Genomic DNA, 22,456 nt, shown 5'->3' on the forward strand with positions numbered 1-22,456 from the left:
TTGAAATTTTACTCATGAAAATATTTAAAATTGTATTTTTATGATATATTATTTGATGTTAACGCAAATGATAAGAATTGTTGTTTTTGGTAGAAAATATAGTAAGAATATACTTAATATGACAGGACCATGTAATATTTTACCATAGATTTAGGGGTTTATAATAAAATTAAGTGTATATTAAGTATTATAAAGTATTATAATATAAATAATAATTATAAATAATTTGTATTTGTAGGTCAATAACTACAGTTGGGTGGTATTTGTTTGATTAATTTTTTAATCAATTAAGGCCATTTTTGCTTAAAGTTTTAATGTATTTTCGTATGGGTATTCATTTGCATTTCATTTAATTTCCCTATATCAACATCGAACATTTAATTACATAAATTTAATTTTAATCACAGAATAAAAGTTTGTGTAATGTTGGCTTTTTTTGAGCATTTAGAGAGGTTTTTGCACGAAATGCCGATCGTATCTGGAAATTTCATATCAAATTCTGATCTTTCGAAATTACATATAGCGAGTCTTGCGTTAGCCACCATATTAAAGGTGTAGTGTTATTATATATATTATATGGGTTGATGATTTATACGAAAAATGTTTATGTATATATTATGTACATAACCAAATAACTTTTTTCGTTGTTAACGTGTTATAAAGTTCTTCTCTTTATAATCATGTTTTAAGGGTGTCTTGAACAATGTACGAGTCCATTTCTTACTTATACTTAATGTGTTTGTTTATTTATTTATATTATATATAAGAAGGTATACGTATGCGTCCCGAGATAAAACAATGTGTTCTTGAAAATGTCTGTGTTGTATGATATATTATATATATATATATATATATATACCTAATATATATTTGACTCCGTGGCTATGTTCTTTTAACCATATGGTCTCCGGTCCTTAATTACGTCTTGGAGACAATGTATGTACGATAGATCGTGTTAACAACACCGCTCGCCGGCGATTGTTCGATGATAATAAAACAATGATCGTTTTGACCGAAAATTGTGTTTCAAGAGCTCTTTGAGTACTTTGTGAACAGAACGTTATATACTATTACTCTGAGTCTCAATTTACTTCACGCCATGTCTTTTCATATATAATATTTATATTGTTACCATATAATGAACAGTGTATAAAATGAGGAATAAAAGTAATAAATGATTACTTTCTGACGCTTATTATTAAACTATAATAATTATTGTGCTATGCGTATATTGTGTACATACTCGTGCTTCAAAAATAATAATTATTATGGTAGAACGTTTATAAAACCAAACAAAACAAAAATATTACATAAATCTGTGTAAACCAATAGATTTTACGTGCTTTATCCACGATCCAAATAAATTAATTCGACAAACATATTAATTATGGTATCTCATAATTAAACTAATAACACACGGTACAGGGGTGTCACATTTTTTTTCTGGACATTCAGTGCGAAATTCAATCAATCAAATTTATTGAAGCTGTTTAAAATTGGATTTTAAATGAATTGTTTTTTGCAATTATTATCCACTATATAGGAAGTTTATAATGTAATCTGATTTTTTTATAATAATCATATATCTAAGTGATTGTTTTTTTATATTTTAAAAACATTTTATACTTATTTCTGTCTGCAGGTTTAATCTATCAAGTTCCTTTAGATTTTCGAATTGCGTTCTAAATTAAAATTTATTTATTTTTTATTCTTTAAATGTTGATTTACCGAAACAATTTACACACACCGCACGCGTATTATGAAAGGAGGGGGGAGGGAGTCTAAACACCACTGTGGTATATTGACAGTACTAGCTAATGGTATTATAATATATGGTGTCCCTATACTTAACTACCTATATAGTTAATATATCAATAATGTAATATAAAAATATTTTTGTGCCCACAGGCATCTGTGATTATATGGAGGAATTGCAGAGACGACGTCCGGTCGGTTAGGTTAGGAGGCATGACCGGATCGTTGCGTCTGAGCGCTCTGCTGTTGCTGTTGCTGTCCCGCTGGGCGTCCGCGGACCTCGAGAAGGGCGAGGACGAATACGTCCGCAGCTGGGTCATCATCGAGGAACAGTTGGTGCCGCCGTCGAGAGACGAACTGTTGGCCACCGGCAACGTGGGCGCCGCCGGCGGTGGCGTCGGCGGTAGTGTGGCCGGTCGGCGGATCACGCCAAAGTCGGTGTTTGTCGCGCCGTCGTTCAACAAGTGTTCAGACGGTTACCGGCCCGACAGCATGGGACGATGCGTCAAGGTGGTAAAGATCAACCAGGCTGCCCAGTGGGACTTTTTGATCAAGCAGCTGAACTCCATGTACGGCGCCGGTACAGGTGGCGGTGGATTTCCCATGTTGCCGGGCGCCTCGGCGTACCAGCCGGCCACCACCACGACTACCGAGCCGCCGTCGATGAAGACCGATAGCCCTGGACCGTTTCAATTGAACATACCACTGGGCGGCGGCGGCGGGGTCGGCGACGCAGACAACCAGACGATGGACCCTGCGGATGAACTCATCGCCGGCACTACCACCGCGGCCAGCAGCACCACTACGACCAATCCAACTACCACTACCGCTGCTGCTGCCACTACCACCGCTGCTGCCACTGCCACTACTACTACCGTCACCTCCACGACTGTCGACGATGACGCCGATGATGTCGCCATCACCGACCATTCCGTTACGACTACGGTTGACGCCGACCCCGACGACCGCACTACTGCGACTGTTACCGCGACCGCTGTCACGGCGGATGCAGTGGATACCGCCAGACCACGACCATACCGTAACCGTTACCAGACGACGCATGCAGAGGACGCCATCACTGTCACTCCGCCTTCTGACGACTCGACTACCACCGTGACGTACGCTAAAACAAAGTAAGTCCAACAGTTCTCTTTTGTACCTAATACGTACACTTTTGTAGCTTTAATTTTTAAATCTATTTTTTCTGTGATCCTAGTAGTAGTATGACTTTTTATAGTTATTAGTATTAATTATATCTTAATATTAATAACTGGATATAGAATATGCAAAGAGAAATCTATTTACGGCTTCTAAGTCTTAAAATCTGATAATTTTATTATTAAAACATAGACGAAATTTTGATAACATAAAAAAAAAATTAATAACTTTTATTAATACCCATAGCTGTTGCATGAACCACCAGTCTTCGCTTATAGTTTGAAGCTTAGGCGATGATATCGTAGCTTATCATAGATTCATAGAAATAGTATTATATTATATCGATGTAGACGATGCAGTATAAGAAATCTTATGACAAATCAATAATAATGATAAATAAAAAATAAAAAAATAATTGACAATTAATGAAATTCACCTCTATAGTATGAATATTTGGACAACAAAAAATTACGACACAACTATATTATATAATTTATAATTTTTTATTTTTAATATTATCATTATACTATTCTATATTTTATCTACTATACCAATTTATATTTTATAACAATTATGAAAATGGTATATTAGTCAAAAATCACCAAAATGTTAGGTATGACACAAAGGTAGGTACAACGTGTTATATCGTGAACGTTACAAAAATTGAACATATGTATTATAGCCTTATTCATATTTTTTACATGGTAAAATTATATTAGGTATGATTTATTAATTAAAAAATGTAGGTAATTCAACTAATTAAATTGGTATGTTCGGATCGCGCGTCCGATTAATTTTTTTTTTTATGACGAATTTTGTTCTGCACGTAAATACTTAAAATTGTAAGCAAATCTCTTAACTATTTTTTTGTGAAAGTAAATATGCCTAATATAATATTCAGTTACTCATCTCAATCACGGCCTAGTGGCTATATAAATATCTAATGTAAAAAATGTAAATGATTCTCGTTCCTGCGTTTATAAAACGTTTTTTAATCTCACGTCGATTGAAATAGAAAACAAAACTTTATAGTTAAAACATAATAAATTCTTATTTAGTATTCGATTAAACGTAACGTCGAAAATAATAATTTAATGTACAATTTTTGTACATCATGAAGAAATATTTTAATTTAAATTTCTCTCGTTTCGTTATCAATGCAGTGAAGCTGTCACGTTAACGAGCAGCTTAACATATATAAACGACTGTTCCGCATTTAGCATAATATTTACATATCTATATGGTAAAAAAACTTGAAGATTTGTGTCATATATTGTACACCTATTAGTGATTTTGAAATCTTCAGTGTGGTCTGCAAAACTAGTTTTCGTACATACATTACACAGGATGAACCAACGTGTTTTCCAGCTTTTACTGGAAAATTATAAATTATGATACCCTACTCTATAATATGCAAATAAAAGTAAAACATGTATATCGGGGGTTATAGTAAAACAGGTAGTTTTAGTTTCAATTAGTCTTGACGTAAAATTAGATTATTAAACAATCTATAAGGAGTTATAAACTTATGTTTATGTATAATGTATTTGTCATGTATTGTTTTCGTTAGCCTTAGTATTATCAAATTAAAGCATAATACTCTGAATTTTACTTCTATGAGGGTATAATAATTATTAATTATACAGTTGATTGGTATAATCGTATATATATATGTTGTGTAACTTTGATTTCAATCATCATAGTTGTGATTCAGTTAAAAATATTTCCGCATTGACTTAAATATATAGTATATGTCATTATTCATTTCTTTCATTTTCAATAGTTATTTTTAAATTTATAGTAAATAATATTGTTTGTGGCCCTTTAATAACTGCGCGGTTAAAAATGAAAAGGAAAAAAGATAGACCACATATTTATTTTGTTTATTTGAAGAAAAAAATTGTAATCTGTATTTCTTTAACACAATAAGTACATTTTATAGTGTATTACTATAGTTTATTAACAATAAACATAAAAAATAACACATGTACACATGATGAGAGAAGTCATGTAGTGATGAAATTATTCAAACACATATATATATTTTATTTTAAGAATATTAATATCTATACTAAAAGTTACATACTTAACTATCAAAATCTATGCCGTCTTTGCGTGCTCTAAAGTATAGGCAATCCCAAAATTGTTCATATTTCAGTCTTTCAATTGTCCACACTAACATTATTTAACATATTATATTCACACGTAATTAATTCAATCATCTTTTTCTGTTAACTACAGGTACGCAGACAGCAGTAAAACTACCATCGCCGGGACGGAAGACTCGACTCATCAGACCTTCAAGACGACTGCTAGTGCGTCACTCTCATCTTCGTTTTCGTCCCCCGTAGTTACCACTACCGCGGTTGACGTGACAGAGACTGAAAATCCGGTGACGGCCGCCACTCCGCTAGAAACCGAAGAAGAGGACGTAGTGACGGTGTTGGCTGTGGCTGCCGCCGCAGTTGACGGTGACAACGGTAGTGGTAGACCGGTTAGTACCACACAGTTGCCGCACACAACGGGTGGAAGGACTCAATCATCGGTCACGGACACGGTCACACCCGAGTACTACGATGATCAACCGGAAGAGCCAACGTCGTCACCGGAACCGGATTGTTCGGCTCCGAACGCATATCGGTATTACGCGGCATGCGCGGGTTTCCGGCAGCAGCAATTTGAACAATTTCAACAGCAGCAGCAGTTGCTCCAACAACACCAGCAGCAGCAACAGCTGTATCAGCAACAGCAGCAACAATTCTATTACCAACAACAACAACAGCACAACCACATGGCCACCGAGTTAGTTAAGCGTCCGGCCGCCGGCGGGGGCGTGCAAGTGCGGTTCCCGGGAGACGAAGACCCAGTTTCGGCGACAGCGGCGGACAGTGCAAACCTGATCAGGTTTCCCGGACCAGCCCCGTATAGGACCACCAATAAGATGTACGAAAGCAGCAGACATCCCACGTGGTGGCCAACGGGATGGTCGGATCATCAGCAACAACAGCAGCAGCAGCAGCAGTACCCCGACGACTCGGTGCAGCAGCAACACCGGCTACAGCATCACCTGCCGCAGCAGAAACAGGATGTCCGGCTCTGGGAATTCGGGTCCAGACTTCCAAAAACCACGTCGACCACGACGGTTGTCCCAGCACCCCCGGCACAGTGGTACCACAGGTTTTTCTGAACAAGTATACCTACGCGACCGTACCTTTCCGATCATCATAATACTTATTTTATTATTATTATTATTATTTTCATTTTACGCTAAATATCATATAATTATTCACCCCCCCCCCCCCCACGCCGTTCAATTCATATATTTTTATCTTTTTTTTTAAAAATAAGGTTTTACTCAGTATTTCGCCACTAGTTTATTCATTAGTTAATACTTATTATTATTATTATTATTAGTATTGTATTTTTGTTGCCATATTAACGTCCGTAGAATAATATTAGATATTCGTGTTTTATATTTTATTTTAGTCACATGGGTTGTTTATAGTTTCAGCTTCAACTACGAAAATAATTATAACCGTAGTAGTAGCAAGTATAGCGTATAAAAATCCTATAAACATATTCGTGTGTATATATATATATTTGTATTTTACACAGCATATATACATATATACGCACACATATATATATTAATATAAATATATATATATATATATAATCAATATTACGATTTAAGGGTAACAGAATAAAATTGCCACGCTTTAATATAATAATTATAATATATCCGATTGCTATATATTTTAACGTTTTGTCATAAGACCAATAACATATTAACCTTACTATGATTATTGTTTACTTATTGTTTGTTTGTTTTTATATATATATATTTATATTATATAATATAAATTATAATATAATAATTTAATGTAAATAATCTTTAAGCGTGTTCCTATTATAAGATCACGGCCTCTAGTTGTGCGAATAGCTGCTGCCGCTCGATGTATTAGTATGTAAATAATCAGTATCACAAAAATGTACAGTACGCAAATGCAATACAGTGTAATATAATACTTACATACAGTTCATATTACTATTACCATATATAATAATTTAATAATGTTATTTCAATATCGACGAATGAATCACGCGCTATGGCATAGTACAATTATTAACGTCAGTCATGATAATTCCGCCTACGCATTATGTTTTTATAATACTCTACATAAAGATCGAACGAACTATATTATTATAATAATTATTATTGCTGTATTGAATTTATTATACGAAACACAAACTTTATTTTATAGCGTTTTAAAAATCAAGTAACCTGCACCTTCGCAGATGTGCTCGCAACTCCGCCGCAAGCTCAGTGCTATTATTATTATACATAATTATAATATTTTTATATTATACACCAACTTGAAATATTTTTTAATTGATTTTTTTGTTTTTACTCACGTTTGTATGAATTATTTTTTTTTTAATATTTTACAATAAAAACTAATGTTTCAATAGTTTTGAAAAAATTATGAGCATATATTGGATTTATATTTTATTACAGTTTAATAATAATGGTTATATGATATCAAGAAAAATAATATTATTATGTAATGTCTCGTTATTGTGTGTATTTTTACGTTTGGATTTATAAAGGAATAATAATAAAATGTTTGTGTTTATATTACGAATAGTTTTATTTCGTTTCAACTACCACTTCCTGTTCCGTTGGTCAAAATATAATGTGTTTGACTTGAAAAATTCCTTCCTATGTCCTTCTGCACTGTCTTTGTGGACATTATTAGATGTATTATTATATTGTTTTATTATGCAGTCGGATGAACGTAAACGGCTTGCAAGGGGTAACGCATAGGCAATGACAAATACTTTATGACGAGCTTATAATTTACTATTGTCCTGAGCAATGCAAATATTTGGATAAGTGAAAAAAAACCCATTACTGAAATAATATCAACACCACGATTTTCTACTGTGCTCGATGGGGTCAACCTGACCGCGTTTCGGACGACACGTCAAAAAATATAATAATAGGTGTCTATTATCAAATATTTATTCGTGGATAACGGCAGTTGTACAGACCAACGCATCTATGCCAGTGCACATGGAACTGACTTGGACCGAACACTATTGCATAGGCGTTTGTTACACGAATCCAGCGAATTAGATTTCGAGGCTAAACCAGGTAATTACTTTCGTGATAATATTTCGATCGACTTACACACTTAGAAAAATACAATTTTTTTACAGCCGTCAATATCATTAAATTTACTCATTAAGAAAAATGTACTCATTAAGAATTAATTTTTTATACTTTGATATTCTGGTACGATTTGATAAACATTCTCCCTCTCTTCAAAATTTGACTAAGTTTTTTCGTCAGTGCTTGTATGGGACACAAACAATCAAATTTTTGAGATTGAAAAAAGTGATTCCTGAGTTCAAGTACAAGGTGATTCAGATAAGACTATAGCAAATAACTCACCCGTAGTAGTTGTATACTAGTAGTTATCTATACTAAAGGTTGTGCCAGTTAATAAAAGCTCATTAAGTTAATTAAAAAAACTTAAAGTTTAATTTAAAATTAAAGTAAATTTAAAAAAAAAAAACTAACTGAATTTATGCCAAAATCACAACAAAATTTTATAAAAATAAATTCTTACACAAAAATAAAATAATACAAGTATATATTATATACAAGAATATTTACAAAAAAATAAATAGAAAGGAAGGCCATCTACCGATAGAACCCCATTATATATACTAACAGAAGTTATTATTAATTAGGTTAATTTTATTTTTTAAGAGGTCACGGCACAAACATCTCACTGGATTTATTTTGCAATGTTATTGTTGAGAAATTTCAAATTAATGTGTTAGAACTTGAGCAAAATTATAATTTTTCATGGAAGTTTTTATAATATTGAGTTATATTTACATACGTTATTTAGATCGCTATTAAAGTACAGAAACAGTGCATTTAATATTTTAATAGTTTAAAATTTAGAGTTTACAATAACCTAATCATATAAAACTATAAATAATATTTCAAATTATTATATTACTTTATTTCTTTATACAAAACAAAATATATTTTAAGTCTTTAAAGCCTCTATTAGCAAAACAATTACCTCATTAAGTACGAAATTAAGTTATTCTTAAAAAAAAGAAACTCGTTTTGTAACTTTTTTTAAAAGTTTTAATTTTTGAATACCAAACTTTGGATTACAGGTACTGCAGACTGATACGTTTTATTTCATTCCTGTGATTCTTGGATAGAAGGAACTAATATTAACTATATATTTTGCAAGGTGGGTTTTAAGCGAATCTCGTTTGCTCAGTGTATATCGACTGAGAATGAAACGCATACTACGACTTTGGACTGTGGTCAAACAATTTCGATAAATAATAAACAACCAGTGTTAAAGTATATTTTTACGATCGTAAACAGCAGTCAAATTCCATCATTCGGTAGCGGTAAACAAACTCTTAACGACTAGTTGTCCGTTATGATATTTAAGTGTGTGACGATTAACAAACTCGCAAATTGCAGGATAGATGCAAAAAGGACTGGCAAGTATGAGATCTTAAAAGCTTTTTTTTTTTTCATGTAAATACGTGTGAAATGTATGGTGTCTCTTGTTCTTGTTCCTAAATTAAATTTTATTAACGTACTTGCGGTGTATTTTTTTTTAACACGACGTTCTATTGCGTCAGTTATATTCATTAAATCGCTCTTCAATATATCATCACTTGAATTGCGTTTCAAATTATTCTTTCAAAATATTCTTTAATTTTTAATTGATTGCAATTTAAAACGATCGTGTAAATTATCATTTTTACAGCACACAATTCAACAATTTAATATACAAAACTAATTTGATAAATTTTTTACTTACTATATTATGTGTACTTATTTTGTCATATTCATCTAAAGAACTATAAATGTAAAGTTTTAATTTTTTATGAAAAAATTAAGTTAGACTAGAAGTAAAATGTATTGCATATAATACATGAATGTATTGCATTCATTAAAACTATAATTAAATATATTTAAACATTGCAAATTATAAAGTCAACTTGAAAACTACCTTTCAAGAATTTGAAAAACATAAAACTTAAAATAGAGCTAAAATGAATAATACTTATCTATTTTTTTTCATCATATAAATCAACTAAATTAAATTTTTTCTGTACTTTCATATTTTTCTTGTTCGTTAATTTTATAAATCATTTTACATCGTTTAATTTGGTGTAAATATAAATAATTAACCTGTTTTATTTGTGAAGGTATTTGAATGTTGAGTTATGTATAAAGTCATATACCTAAAAAAAATATATTATTATATATTCTCAGTTTATTTTTAGATTATAATCAGAGTAATGAATGAATTGATTTTACAATGATATTTTCTCTTGAGTCATGCCATGAATTTTATTTATACGCAATGATATTTTCAAAGAAGATATTAGATTGATTCATTTTATACTAGGTATCACATAATATTTATACCATGAATCTATTTACTCTGTTTTACGGTAAGACATTGTTGATTCAAAACTTAAAAGTTAATAATAGTAATATAATATTGTAGAAATATGTATTATTATAATAACTATTTATTGATATAATAAATAAAATATTTACGGAAAAAATTAAATCAACTTACCATAATATTAATAGTAAAATAAATATTTAAGTAAGAATATCAAAAAACACATGAAAACAATAAACCTATTTACCTAGTAATATAGGTTAACTAATGTCTCCGCTCATATTCGTTTTTCGTATACAATGATAAAGTAATAAAAAACACTTTGATTACTTATTTCAAATATATTTAAATTGTAAGTATTTGATTGTATAAAAAAAAATTTCAATAATTTTACTTAAGTAGGTACTTTACAATTGATAATACTTATACAAATGAATAATGATATATTTTATTGCAGGTTTAATAAAGTATAACGTCTTCATTTTTTAAATTTTTAAAAAAAAATATTAAATAGTTTCATCTAACAAAATATAATTATTAATGATGAGAACTATTTTGTTTTACACATCTCTCTTGATAATGGATCATTTTTAATCAAGACCAAAATTTGTGTCACCAAATTATACAAAGTTCAATTTAATAATTTTTTTTTTTTTAATTTAGAAATTAGAATTATTTCATTCCAGGTCGGATAAATTATAAGCATATGGTTACAATGATATGTTCTTAGTTATTGTTTTATGTAATCCATAAAATCAAATTTTATTACATTATTATATAGGTTACTAAAATCTGTTATATACAATAATATAATATATGCAATGAAGTGAATTAAAAACGTATACCTACTGATTATTATTTCACTTAGTAATTTATTTTCTAACACCCATGAAATAGTTAATTAAGTACTTTCAATAATTATTCATTTCATTTTTAGAATCATTAAAATATTAAAAGTATTAAAATGAAATCTAAATGGCTCATGAAATTAAAATACTTTGCACAGTCTGCTTTATAATGAAGTATTTTTACCTGAGAGAAAATAATGTATAATGTGTCCAAATTTAGTAAGATTCCAATTTCTCACTTAAATGGAGTGTATGTGTGTGTGTGTGTGTGTAAACGATGTGTTGTAAACGCACCTAAACTCGATACCACAGATATATTATATGTTACAGTATATCTGTTCTCGATACTTATACTATAGAAACGTTTGAATATTAGATGTCCGTCTGCTATATCCAGTGAGGTTCTAAGTTCATTGTTGTACGCATACTACCATGGTTATAAGTCGGTAACCGCTGTCTATTTTTCGACCGCGGCATTTTCTGTTATCGGTTAGTGTCTTTGAAAAGACATATTTTCCATGTCCGCAGAACTGTCTGATTTATAACCGTGTGTTTTTGCGTAGTCATGAGTGGCGTGTTTTAATGTTATTTTAGTTGTAGTACAGTGCGTATATTATTGATTGCGAAAAGCCATCAACCCGTTCAGATGAAAAATGTTCCGAGAATTGTCAATGCGTTTGGAAAAAGTAAGATACCTAGACCTAACAAAACATTGTTCACGATTTTCTTGTTGTAGGCACAGCTGGTATTTTATACTAAGTCTTTACAATCAATTATAATTATAATGTTTTATAATTTATAACTTATTATAGTTACTACTTATTAGTCATAATTATAAAACTAGCTTAGGTATAGATAATAATACTATGTAGATTCGTAAAATATGAATACAATTTGGTAAAATAATAATTTATAGTCGTATAAGGTTTGTTTCTGCCAAAATAGGTACCAAACTACCAATATAGTTGTGTACATTGTTTCGATACAGCGACGCAACGATGAGTATTCTTTGAAAACCACTATCGGTCTATGTGTGGTTTTTCGTATTCGATATGTTATTTCATATTTACTACGAATTATAATAATTATTGTAAACGATATATATTTTAAGACTGGTATTTCAACCATTATCCAATAACTTATAATAATTGATCCTAAAAGACCCTACACTACTATAGCATTTTATAGCATTTATAATAAACATACATTAACAAATATTAATGTTATATTCACTTCCCCTTACCTTCAAAGATGTTCATGAGTTTATTTTCGCATTACTTTTATAATATTAACTTTAGTGTTAAAATAATAAAATGTGTCTTACGCGTTGTTTTCAATTATTATTTAAACACGTAATATGTATAAGTGGACCATATTTAAAATTGTTCGTAACATATACTTAATATTAAGTTAATTTGAGATGTCAACAAAATACACAGGAATTGTTTTCTATGATGTTATATTTTAAAAACGTATAAATAAATATTTTATTTTATCGTTTATTGGTCTTCATAATATGTTCTGGTTTTCCGTTGTGTCACTGTTTTGTTAGCATATGTATTGAATGTTTATTTTTGAAATCTAAACTAAAATGTTTGTTTTTTATGAACTATTTTCACAGATCATAAGTAGGTATATTTTAAATTAATTTTAACACGTCATGAAATATTTTATCCGCAGTGGTTTATAACAATTATTAATATTAGTTACATGTATCAAGTTAAAAAAAAATAAAAACTTTGTTTAAGCCGCGTTATGATAGAACTAAAATTTAGTTTATTGTTACCAAGACTTGCGAACAATTAAGCTATAAAGTAAATTGTATATAATTATCAAGTATATATAACAATTAATAACTAGACCATCGTATTTTTGTTAAAAAATAATTGTTTATTTGACCTTTTATATATTTATTATAGCAGGTGTAGACCTGTTATTCAAGTGAGATTAAAAAAGAAAACGTTTATTCAAAAATCCTATTCTTACATAATATTTATTTATGTTTAATATTATTATGTACATTACGGCTTTTCAACGCGATGCTTTTATTTACAAAATAAAAGCATTATTTGTTGTTCTCATAATCACGTTTACAGTGGGAAGTATCCGTGTTTTCAATTATATTTCTTATAATACTTAAATTGTAAGAATAAACAATAATTAACTATTAAGGTTAGCCATGTTTTTATTAACACAAAAGTCAATTTCCCTAATTTTCTTTAAAAATATTCTAAAATACACAAATATAAACAGTTAATACTCAGCATTGGTAGATAAATAATGAACAAACATGCACGTATCCATGTTATAACAATTATTATTTAAAAAATTTTCAAACATGTAATATAATATAACATACTGAAAAATTTTAAAAATAATAAATTGAATGAATAAATATTATAAATTGTATGCAATGACTTGTGAGTACAGAATATTATCAACGTTTTCGTCCAACATATTTTAATCAAATCTGAAAGTATCGACATTGGACAACATAATTTTTTAGTGAATATCACTAAATCTAATAATAGAGTAAATATTGGATACGTTATAACTTTATAAGCTTCGTGTATAAAATATATAGCTAATTAGAGTTCTTAGTAGTAATACTCCTAGTTAAACTTTACTATTTTGGTTATATAGAAGCATTTTCAACCTTAAAGTCTTGTGTTTGGAAAACTGAAGGAATTTAAAGTAAATATTTTTTTAGACTTCAATGGTTGCTAATAATTAGAGCTCGGAAGTTGTAGAAGCTAAAATAGGCAAAATATGCACGAAAATTTACAAAATAAGCATTAAAATGATGTTAAATATGCAAAAAAATTATTCTGAATTCCAAAAAAAAAAAAAAAAAATAATAAAAATACATCATAATATGTTGTTATTAAATTAATAAAATAATAATATACATAAAAATTGTTAATAACTGAAAACAGTTTAAAACTGGTTGGCATTTTTACATCTTATTTAACTAAAAATATAATTTAAAATATTTTTCAGTATTTTTGAAATTACGATAAATATCTTTAATGAAAATGTTGAGTTTAATATTCAATATTAATTGAAATATACAGGTTAAGAAAGTAAAAAAATTATTTTTTTTTTTAGAAAAATATGAAACATACATAATATGCGTATAAAATCAATAAAGTATGCACTTTTGTAGCTAAAATTGACAAAATATGCAGTTTCAATTTTTTAACTCTCCATTGTACAGATCATATTTGTAACTTGATCTGCTATAAACTGATAGCATACAGAACAAAATGTAATTCCTAAAACTTCCGAGTCCTACTTATCATATTTAGTAGTACAAAATGGTTGTTGGGTACATTATTTCACACAAATTTTTTTTTTTATGTTTTCGATCATACTATATAAATATTTTGTGTTAAACCCATTTATAATTATTTATTATTGGTTACTTTTTAAATATTTTTACGTATTTTTTTTTTTTATGTCTTATAAACAAGATTAATATAATATAGGTATAAAATTATTTATTAAATATTGACTACAAAGTTATTTTATAATTATATAATTAATCAAAAATAAATTGTTTAAAGTTTGCTCCATTATTTTCGACTCATAATTGAAAACGTTGAAGAGATCCTTAATTGGTTGCTGACATTTAATTTTCAGTTAGGTTATTATACGCAACCATGATTTAATTTTTATACTTCCTGGTTTAAACTGGTAGATCTTTATAGACTTTTGTTTTCAAATAATCAAATGTATCCATAAAAAAAAAAAAAAAGTACGTAAAAATATTCAAAAAGTAACCAATGATAAATAATTATAAATGGTTTTATACACTTTAATGAATCGCAAAAATGTATTATTTATTAAAATTTAAATGGCTTTAATTCAGTTAATTTTTAATTTAAAACCATAGTTGGTACATTAAAATGATCTTAAAAATGTTTTTCTTTCTGAATATGGTCTTCAAAATAGGTTTGATGTTTAAAAAACCGTGTTTTATTGCGCATACGTATACCGTAATGATAAAAATTTTAAAATGTATCGGTAAATTTATATTTATACACCACTCCACTAGTTTGTAAAAAAATATTTGATCTATTCTAATATGATCCAGCCAAGAAACTCGGTGTTCCCTAAATTGGCGAACACACGGCTTATGACTTTTATGTATCATTTTATAAGAACAGAAAAAATACAATAACGATAGTTGTGCGATGCCATATGCTCCTTGGAATCACTCGTCCTCACAATCTCTCTGTATTATATTATTATAGGTAATATAATAGTATGTATGTCATAAGTGATTATAATTAAATTCGGTTTGTATGATAGTTTATAGTATATACATACTATTATTCTAATCTGTTTGCCCGTATCCGATGGTTTCAAATACCCCTATAATATTATAATATATGAATATAGGTACTCGTAGTATTTATATCGTGTATACTTACTTACGTGTGAAAGAACAGGTGTTAAAGACGGTGCTACAGATATGGACAAAACTGTATATAAAATAATAATAGTATTATATCATGTTAGCAAACCCTATATTATACATGTGGGAATATGTAAGTGAGGAAGTGTACTGTGTGAGCCGTTGGTATATACCAAAAAGTACTGTAACAACTATTAACCGATCGGTGAAAAGGTGATTTTGATAAAGCGTTCGTTTTTTAATAACGCCTTAACTCTCAATTTCGTGTGCAACGGATTAAGCGTATGTTTGTATTTACTGTAGTAAAGTCGAACAACATCGTAATATTATTACTTAAGTCTGAATTTCTACACTTAATTCTCTAAAATTCACCTAGAATAATCTTAATCAAAAATATCTACGTTTCCTTATGTGTAATCCATGAGTACGGTTTTTTGTGCATATTTAAATAAAAATGACTATAAATTGCATAAATGATGCATTTTTTTTTATAAAAAGTAAATGAAAATTTAATTTTATTTCACTCTGATGAGAAGTTTTTCTTAGTATAAAACAATGCTAAACGACAGTCATATTAGTTTCCAATTTTAAAATTTCAAATCATATTTTGTAATTTTGTGTTGATACCTACTCGTTCCACAGTTTATGCTATGCTTTCTGTTGTTAATTTTATATTTACATAACTAAGGTTAATAATTTTATAAAAATATGGTACTTGTTTTTAACAGAAATAAACTGATTCTTAATTTAATTTAATTTAATTTTTACATCATACATTTTGTAATTAGTTTTTAAGATTGTTAGTAGTTTTTAGCAAATAGTAAAGATTTTTTTGTTCATATTCATCAATATTTTTTGCATAAAAATTCAGATCTTGATTATATTATAATATATAATTATACCTATCGACTATTGTTATCATAACTCTTATTGTACCTATGCGGCGATATTCGAGATGACCTTTGCGTTTGTGTCCGGTATATCGATTTCCACGCAACTGGTAACACTGCTCTTCGACGTCCCGATGACGTCACCTATATAAGCCACTGTAGTTAGGACGTTCGCGGGTGTACAACGAGTATTGGTATGGCGGTGTGCCTACGCGGGTGCGCGCGCATCTACCCTTGTGACAGGGATGACGGAAGCGGACACGGGATTTTCCACCCACGGCGGACCCCGCTTTTCCACTTATTATTCATTCAGAAACCGACTGTGGTTGGTTTGGCTTTGGCGCGTATTGTGTCACTGTCGCGCGTATCGTGCACACTCACGTCGTCATCGTCGTCGCTCGCCTTTACAAGTCACGGATATCGTTGTAAACCGCGTAAGTGTTGTACCAATTTATTGAATGCTTTTAGTTTGTTATAAATATTATTAAACAATTTTAGTTAATTATCATTAATCATCTTTTGCATATAAGTAGACACGGAGTAAAACGTTATAGAGCCTTAAATCCCAACAAAAAGCTTAAAACTAAAATAATCAAAAACTCCAAGTACACCTGCTGTACTTATAACGTATAGCAATTTATGTTTTAATTTAAAAAAATGTTTTATCACTGAATACATTCTATCAGAAGTATTAACAAATAATACCTATATTTATATAAACCTAAGTAATAGCTTTTTATTGTTATTAAAAGTTATTCGTTTAATCATAGGCTTTTTAATGAAAAATTAATTTTGGATTAAAACAAATTACATGTGTATAATTAATATTTAATTAGAAATTAAAATATTCGAAGTTTATATCTATATAATATTTTATTTAACTGATAGGATTTATTTCTGCTATGAATTCGAATAGTTTGACAATATTGTTTGATTCCGGTTATATATTTTTTGAAAGGTGTCTGAATATTCTCAATTTGTTCCTTACTAGTATTTATTTATTCTTTATACTTAGAAATGATGAGAAATGTACAAAAAAATTTTTTCCCAAGTATTTTTAAGAGTGTTTAAAAACATGTATAATTATTAAGTTCATACAATTTTAATTTTTCTTAAGGATGCATCAAAATCGCCTATACAAAACGCCTTAAAATTTGTGATTATTATTCCTGCTTATAAGGACACCAAACTAGTGTAATATATTTTTAATTATCTCTTCTTAATTATAATTTAATAATAGTTGTGCAGAACTTTTAAAATAACGATTATGTAGTAATTTATGAAAATTAACGAAAATATCATTGTTTAAGGTTTAAGCTTTTTATATTTTACTAGCTGATCGTGCACGGTGTTACCTATCTTAAACTCCGTTAAATGTAAACTACATTCATTTTTAACAGTCGTTTGGTTAATTTTAAAAGAATGTAAGATGTAGTATAAAATTATACTAATAATAATTGTTATTTTAGTTTTAGTAACCAATGACGATCTTATACAAACAAAAAAAAAAAAAATTAAATTAATATTCGTTTTTCCTGTGCTAATGCTTAATAGGCACAATCCTTGTGTAAGCCCCTCTTTATAATTACAATTTCTCAAAATGCTTTATAACTTATTATTAGTATACTCTTATAAGTGATACAAAAGCAGCATGATAATTTTAAGTCTATAGCCATCATAGTTTTAGTTGTACATTGATTACAAATCAGTCAGTCAGTAGGTACTTATTCTTTTATACATTATATAGATTCAAAATAATTTAAAACGAATAATATAGCATTTATAAAATCGCTCCTAAATTCTAATGTCATTTAATTTTTGATTTTTTTTGCTGGGTATCTAGTATTTAACATATTATGGTGTTGAAAAATCCCAGTATTATATGTTTACAAGCTAATGTATGTAATACAGTAATTTTAATGTCAGTCTATAGTTTTCCCATCTACGTTTCCTGGTTGGTTTATAACAGTTATTATTTTGTTTTTGTATTGTCTGTCTCTGCGCAACCCGTTTAACGGGTGTTTGCTGGTGTTAATATTTTTTTGATTTTAAAAGGGTAGAATCACGACTAACCATGTATACTGCATTATGCGATATTATTATTATTACAAAGAAACGATTTTCATAATCTATCGGTCTTCGACAACTATAACACATTATGCTATAAACTTTACAATATGAAGTATTGTTGTATTCAATTTTTTTTATAGTTAAAAATAATTATTCGATCCATTTACAGTATGTTGTTGTATTGTGTAGATATCCGTTAGTAAAATTCTATCGGTTAATAAAATAATGAGTGACAAAACGATATAGGTTTGTCATTTGTATGCATGTAGTGACCTATTATTTTTTTTATTGTTTTTGTAGGTTCATAATTCTCTTTATTCTAATGGTGTTTACGTTTTTTAATAACGTCAAGTTTTAAATTTTTTCCGCATTATTTTAAATGACATTAATTTTAGTGTTATTTTAATTTTTTTTAGTGTAAAACTTATTCAATATTGATATGTTGTTTTGAAAGTATATTCGTATATATCAACGATGAATGGACTTATAATGATTTTCAATCTTAATAGATTTACTTCTTTAGAGTCCGATATTATTATTATGCAAGTAAATTTTTTTGCTAACTCTTAAAGTCTTAAAAGATTAAAATTTGTCATTTGTGGCTTCACTTTTAAACTACAAAGACTGATATTGGATATATTTAATTAATCATACTTAAAAAAAAGGGGGAATTAACTATTATATAATAGATTTACTATTAATATAAATTATAAGTTATTATTAATTAATACATAAAAATAGGTGTAAATTTAACGAAATTTGTATGTAATATTGAAATAATTTTTCAAAATATGAGTTTGACAAATAATTCATAGTGTAATTAACAATGTAAATTTGTTCTTTACATTATAATTTAGACTTGATTAAATCCTTTTTAATAATAGAAGCTTTTTAAATAATTCAATAGTTTGTCTGCTATGTATTATTATTTATATTATTTAAGATTAATGTAAAATATTAATTTTCATTTATTAATACTATCTGTTTTTATTTTTTTATACATACATTAAATATTTATTATTTATTACAAAAAAAAAAAAAACTGTAGATAATTATATATTTTTTCCTAATTTAATATTTTAAATTATACTTATTTTCTAAAAATAAATAACATTTGAAATAAATGTCTAATACATGAAAAAATCCTTCTCCTGATTGAAATAAGTTTACCGTATATATTTAAAAAAATTTATAATGGAATATTATAACATTTTATTGTATGCAAATTATTAGTAATTTTGAATGGAAATTTAAAAATTAAGAACGAGATAAAAATTTATATTAATTGGTTTTACTTAATTATAAGGTAAATTAGATTTTAATTTCATAATATTTCAGAAAATATTCTTAAGACAAGCTGATTAATTTTCGGGTTTAATTTTTTATTTGATATCATCTTAAAAAAATCTAACTATATAAATGTGACTTAAAAATTAACAGTGAATATATATAATTACAAAAGAAAATGAAATTTAATTAATGGTTATCATTTAAATATTTTTTGTTGTTACTTATTATTAATTTATTAAGTTATACAACTGTATAAAAATATGTATCGTTATTTAAAATGACTATATCTTGATTCAAAATTAAAACAACAATAATAAACTCAAAGATTTTCTAAATGATTTTACCTTTAAATTATTTTAAAAACAATGATGTAAAATTTGCTTCTGTAAACATAAAAATCCCTACATTGTACGTTTGTAAAATGGAAACAAAATAAGTGGGTTTAGCATCTTTAAAAGTAAACGTTATACATTCTCATGTCTGATTGTTCAAATTGAATCTTATTTAGTTGTGTTAGAACTTAAAATAGTAGCCAATTAATATTAAAAAAGTTTTATTATATACGTATTAACTATCGGTAATCTGACTCTCAAAACCTACTCCTGGGTTCACACTAGCTGAATAATAATCTTATTTGAATATTTTAAGCCATTTTTAAAATTTACTATTCAATGTTGTTCTCTCCTCATGTGTTTTTGTTGTAGTAGAAAAATTTGATTTATTACTGATTCGATGGGATTACAATAAGATTTATATATCTCTATTAATATTAGATGTAAGTAGAAAAAAAGTTTGTATGTTTTCAATATTTTTATACAGTATAAACTGAATATTATATTCCTTTAACTAAATCGTATTCAAATGCAAAACTTAATAAAATATAATAAAATATCTATACAGAAGGATTAGATTTTAACACTACATCAGTTACTCCTATAAAATGTTAGTTATGATAGTTATAATTTTTAATAGTATAAATAATAATACATAGTAAATCTTGTGTAACGATTATACATAAGTACATAAAATGATATTATTTTTCATAATGTTGATAATAGCGCTCGTCTTACGACACAATGTATAGTGTATTTATTTGATGAAATTTTCGTATTTGCATTGTAAAGATCATTATATATATATTTTATTTGTAGAGTTCATCAAAAACGTATTTGAAGAAGTTATAAAATAATAGCTTTTGATGGTTAGAAACATGGTTTTTCTGACCTCCTATAAAAAAAATACCTTAAGAATTTATAAAACCACACCATAACTTGAGTTTTCTTTTAAATATGAAATAATTATTCATAATTTCACTTGCTGTAATTAACAATCTTAAAACTATATCAATTACTGAATTCTGTTTTTATTTTTATTATTTTAAATTTTATGTGCAGATACAGAATACAGCTCACACCAAGCTTAAAATATCAATTACTTAATATCCTACGTAGATTTTCTTGTGTTCTAATTAAATCGACACACGCATCTATTCATGTTTATGCACCGAATTGTATTTATCGGTACAAATTTCATCTACATATAATAATCAATAAATAATTTAGGCTATCTAGACGTACCTACGTATTTACATGATCGGCATTTATATTATTTACTATTTATCGTTGTGTAGTGTCTCACGCGCCCTGTGCGCGCACGTGTTTGTATAGTAGATGTGACGTATTCCTTAAACAAATACAATATACATAATATTTTTCTATCTCTTTTTCTCTAAAATAAATTAGCCGAAAAAAAAATTATGTGACCATAATTTTCGTTAAACACTCGTCTGCAGCCAGAGTAAATATGTTTTTGTATACAAACAAGTTAGATTGCATTTTACCTACTATAAATATTAGAAGGTATATTGTACTCGCATATTGACTTTTCAAATATTAACCCTCATAATAGTCATAATTATTATATTTTGTATGCGTTTTATGGTTTATATTTAAGTTTAAGAAAAAATAAACAATTTATTAACTCATCGAAAAATCTGTACAACGCTGTGACTCGTTGACAGACGCATTCGATAGTCACCATCGATCAAAGCAAAATAATATACGACTGTTATTATTATAACAACACGCGAAATACGCAAACACACATTACACACACAATAATAGTTAAATACTGTAGTGAGTTATAAGATGGATTTTTTTCAAACCGGTAAATTACTGAAGTGCCACTGCCGCGTCTTCTAGATAACGGATAAATATGAAAGATTTTACAATTCAAAACAAAATTACTATTTATAATAGTTTCTCTTCGTTGTAATATATTATGTACCTATTCGTTCAGTTCCTAAGCCACATGAAAAAAAATAATTATTTTTCACAGAATATAACGCCAAATTTAAAAGGGAGTATGTCGAGAATGGGTTATAACTTATAAAGGACTGCTAAATAAATATATTACATAACTATTTTAGCTTAATTAAACTAAATACTGATGATGAATATTTTTAAAAATATTGTTGAACGTCGTTTCAACGACGAAAATTAATTTAATATTTTAATGGTTTAAAATAAATATATGGAGAAATGTAATAGCGTAAAT

The 22,456-nt window shown here is 28.0% G+C and overlaps 1 protein-coding gene across 1 annotated transcript in view; it reads left to right on the forward strand.

The window, feature by feature from the left end:
• LOC112599716 (AF4/FMR2 family member 4-like) overlaps positions 1-7,318 on the forward strand; it is a 61,741-nt gene extending 54,423 nt beyond the window's left edge. Inside the window, exons 2-3 of the mRNA XM_025346746.1 lie at positions 1,909-2,888; positions 5,155-7,318. Coding sequence (XP_025202531.1) covers positions 1,969-2,888; positions 5,155-6,100 — 1,866 coding nt within the window. The 5' untranslated portion in view covers positions 1,909-1,968 and the 3' untranslated portion in view covers positions 6,101-7,318. The remainder of the gene's footprint in view (positions 1-1,908; positions 2,889-5,154) is intronic.
• The last annotated feature ends 15,138 nt before the right edge of the window (positions 7,319-22,456 follow it).

The sequence above is a fragment of the Melanaphis sacchari genome, unplaced genomic scaffold (assembly GCF_002803265.2).
Source record: "Melanaphis sacchari strain LSU unplaced genomic scaffold, SCAv2.0 Contig54_pilon_pilon, whole genome shotgun sequence".
In the NCBI taxonomy this organism is placed as follows: domain Eukaryota; kingdom Metazoa; phylum Arthropoda; class Insecta; order Hemiptera; family Aphididae; genus Melanaphis; species Melanaphis sacchari.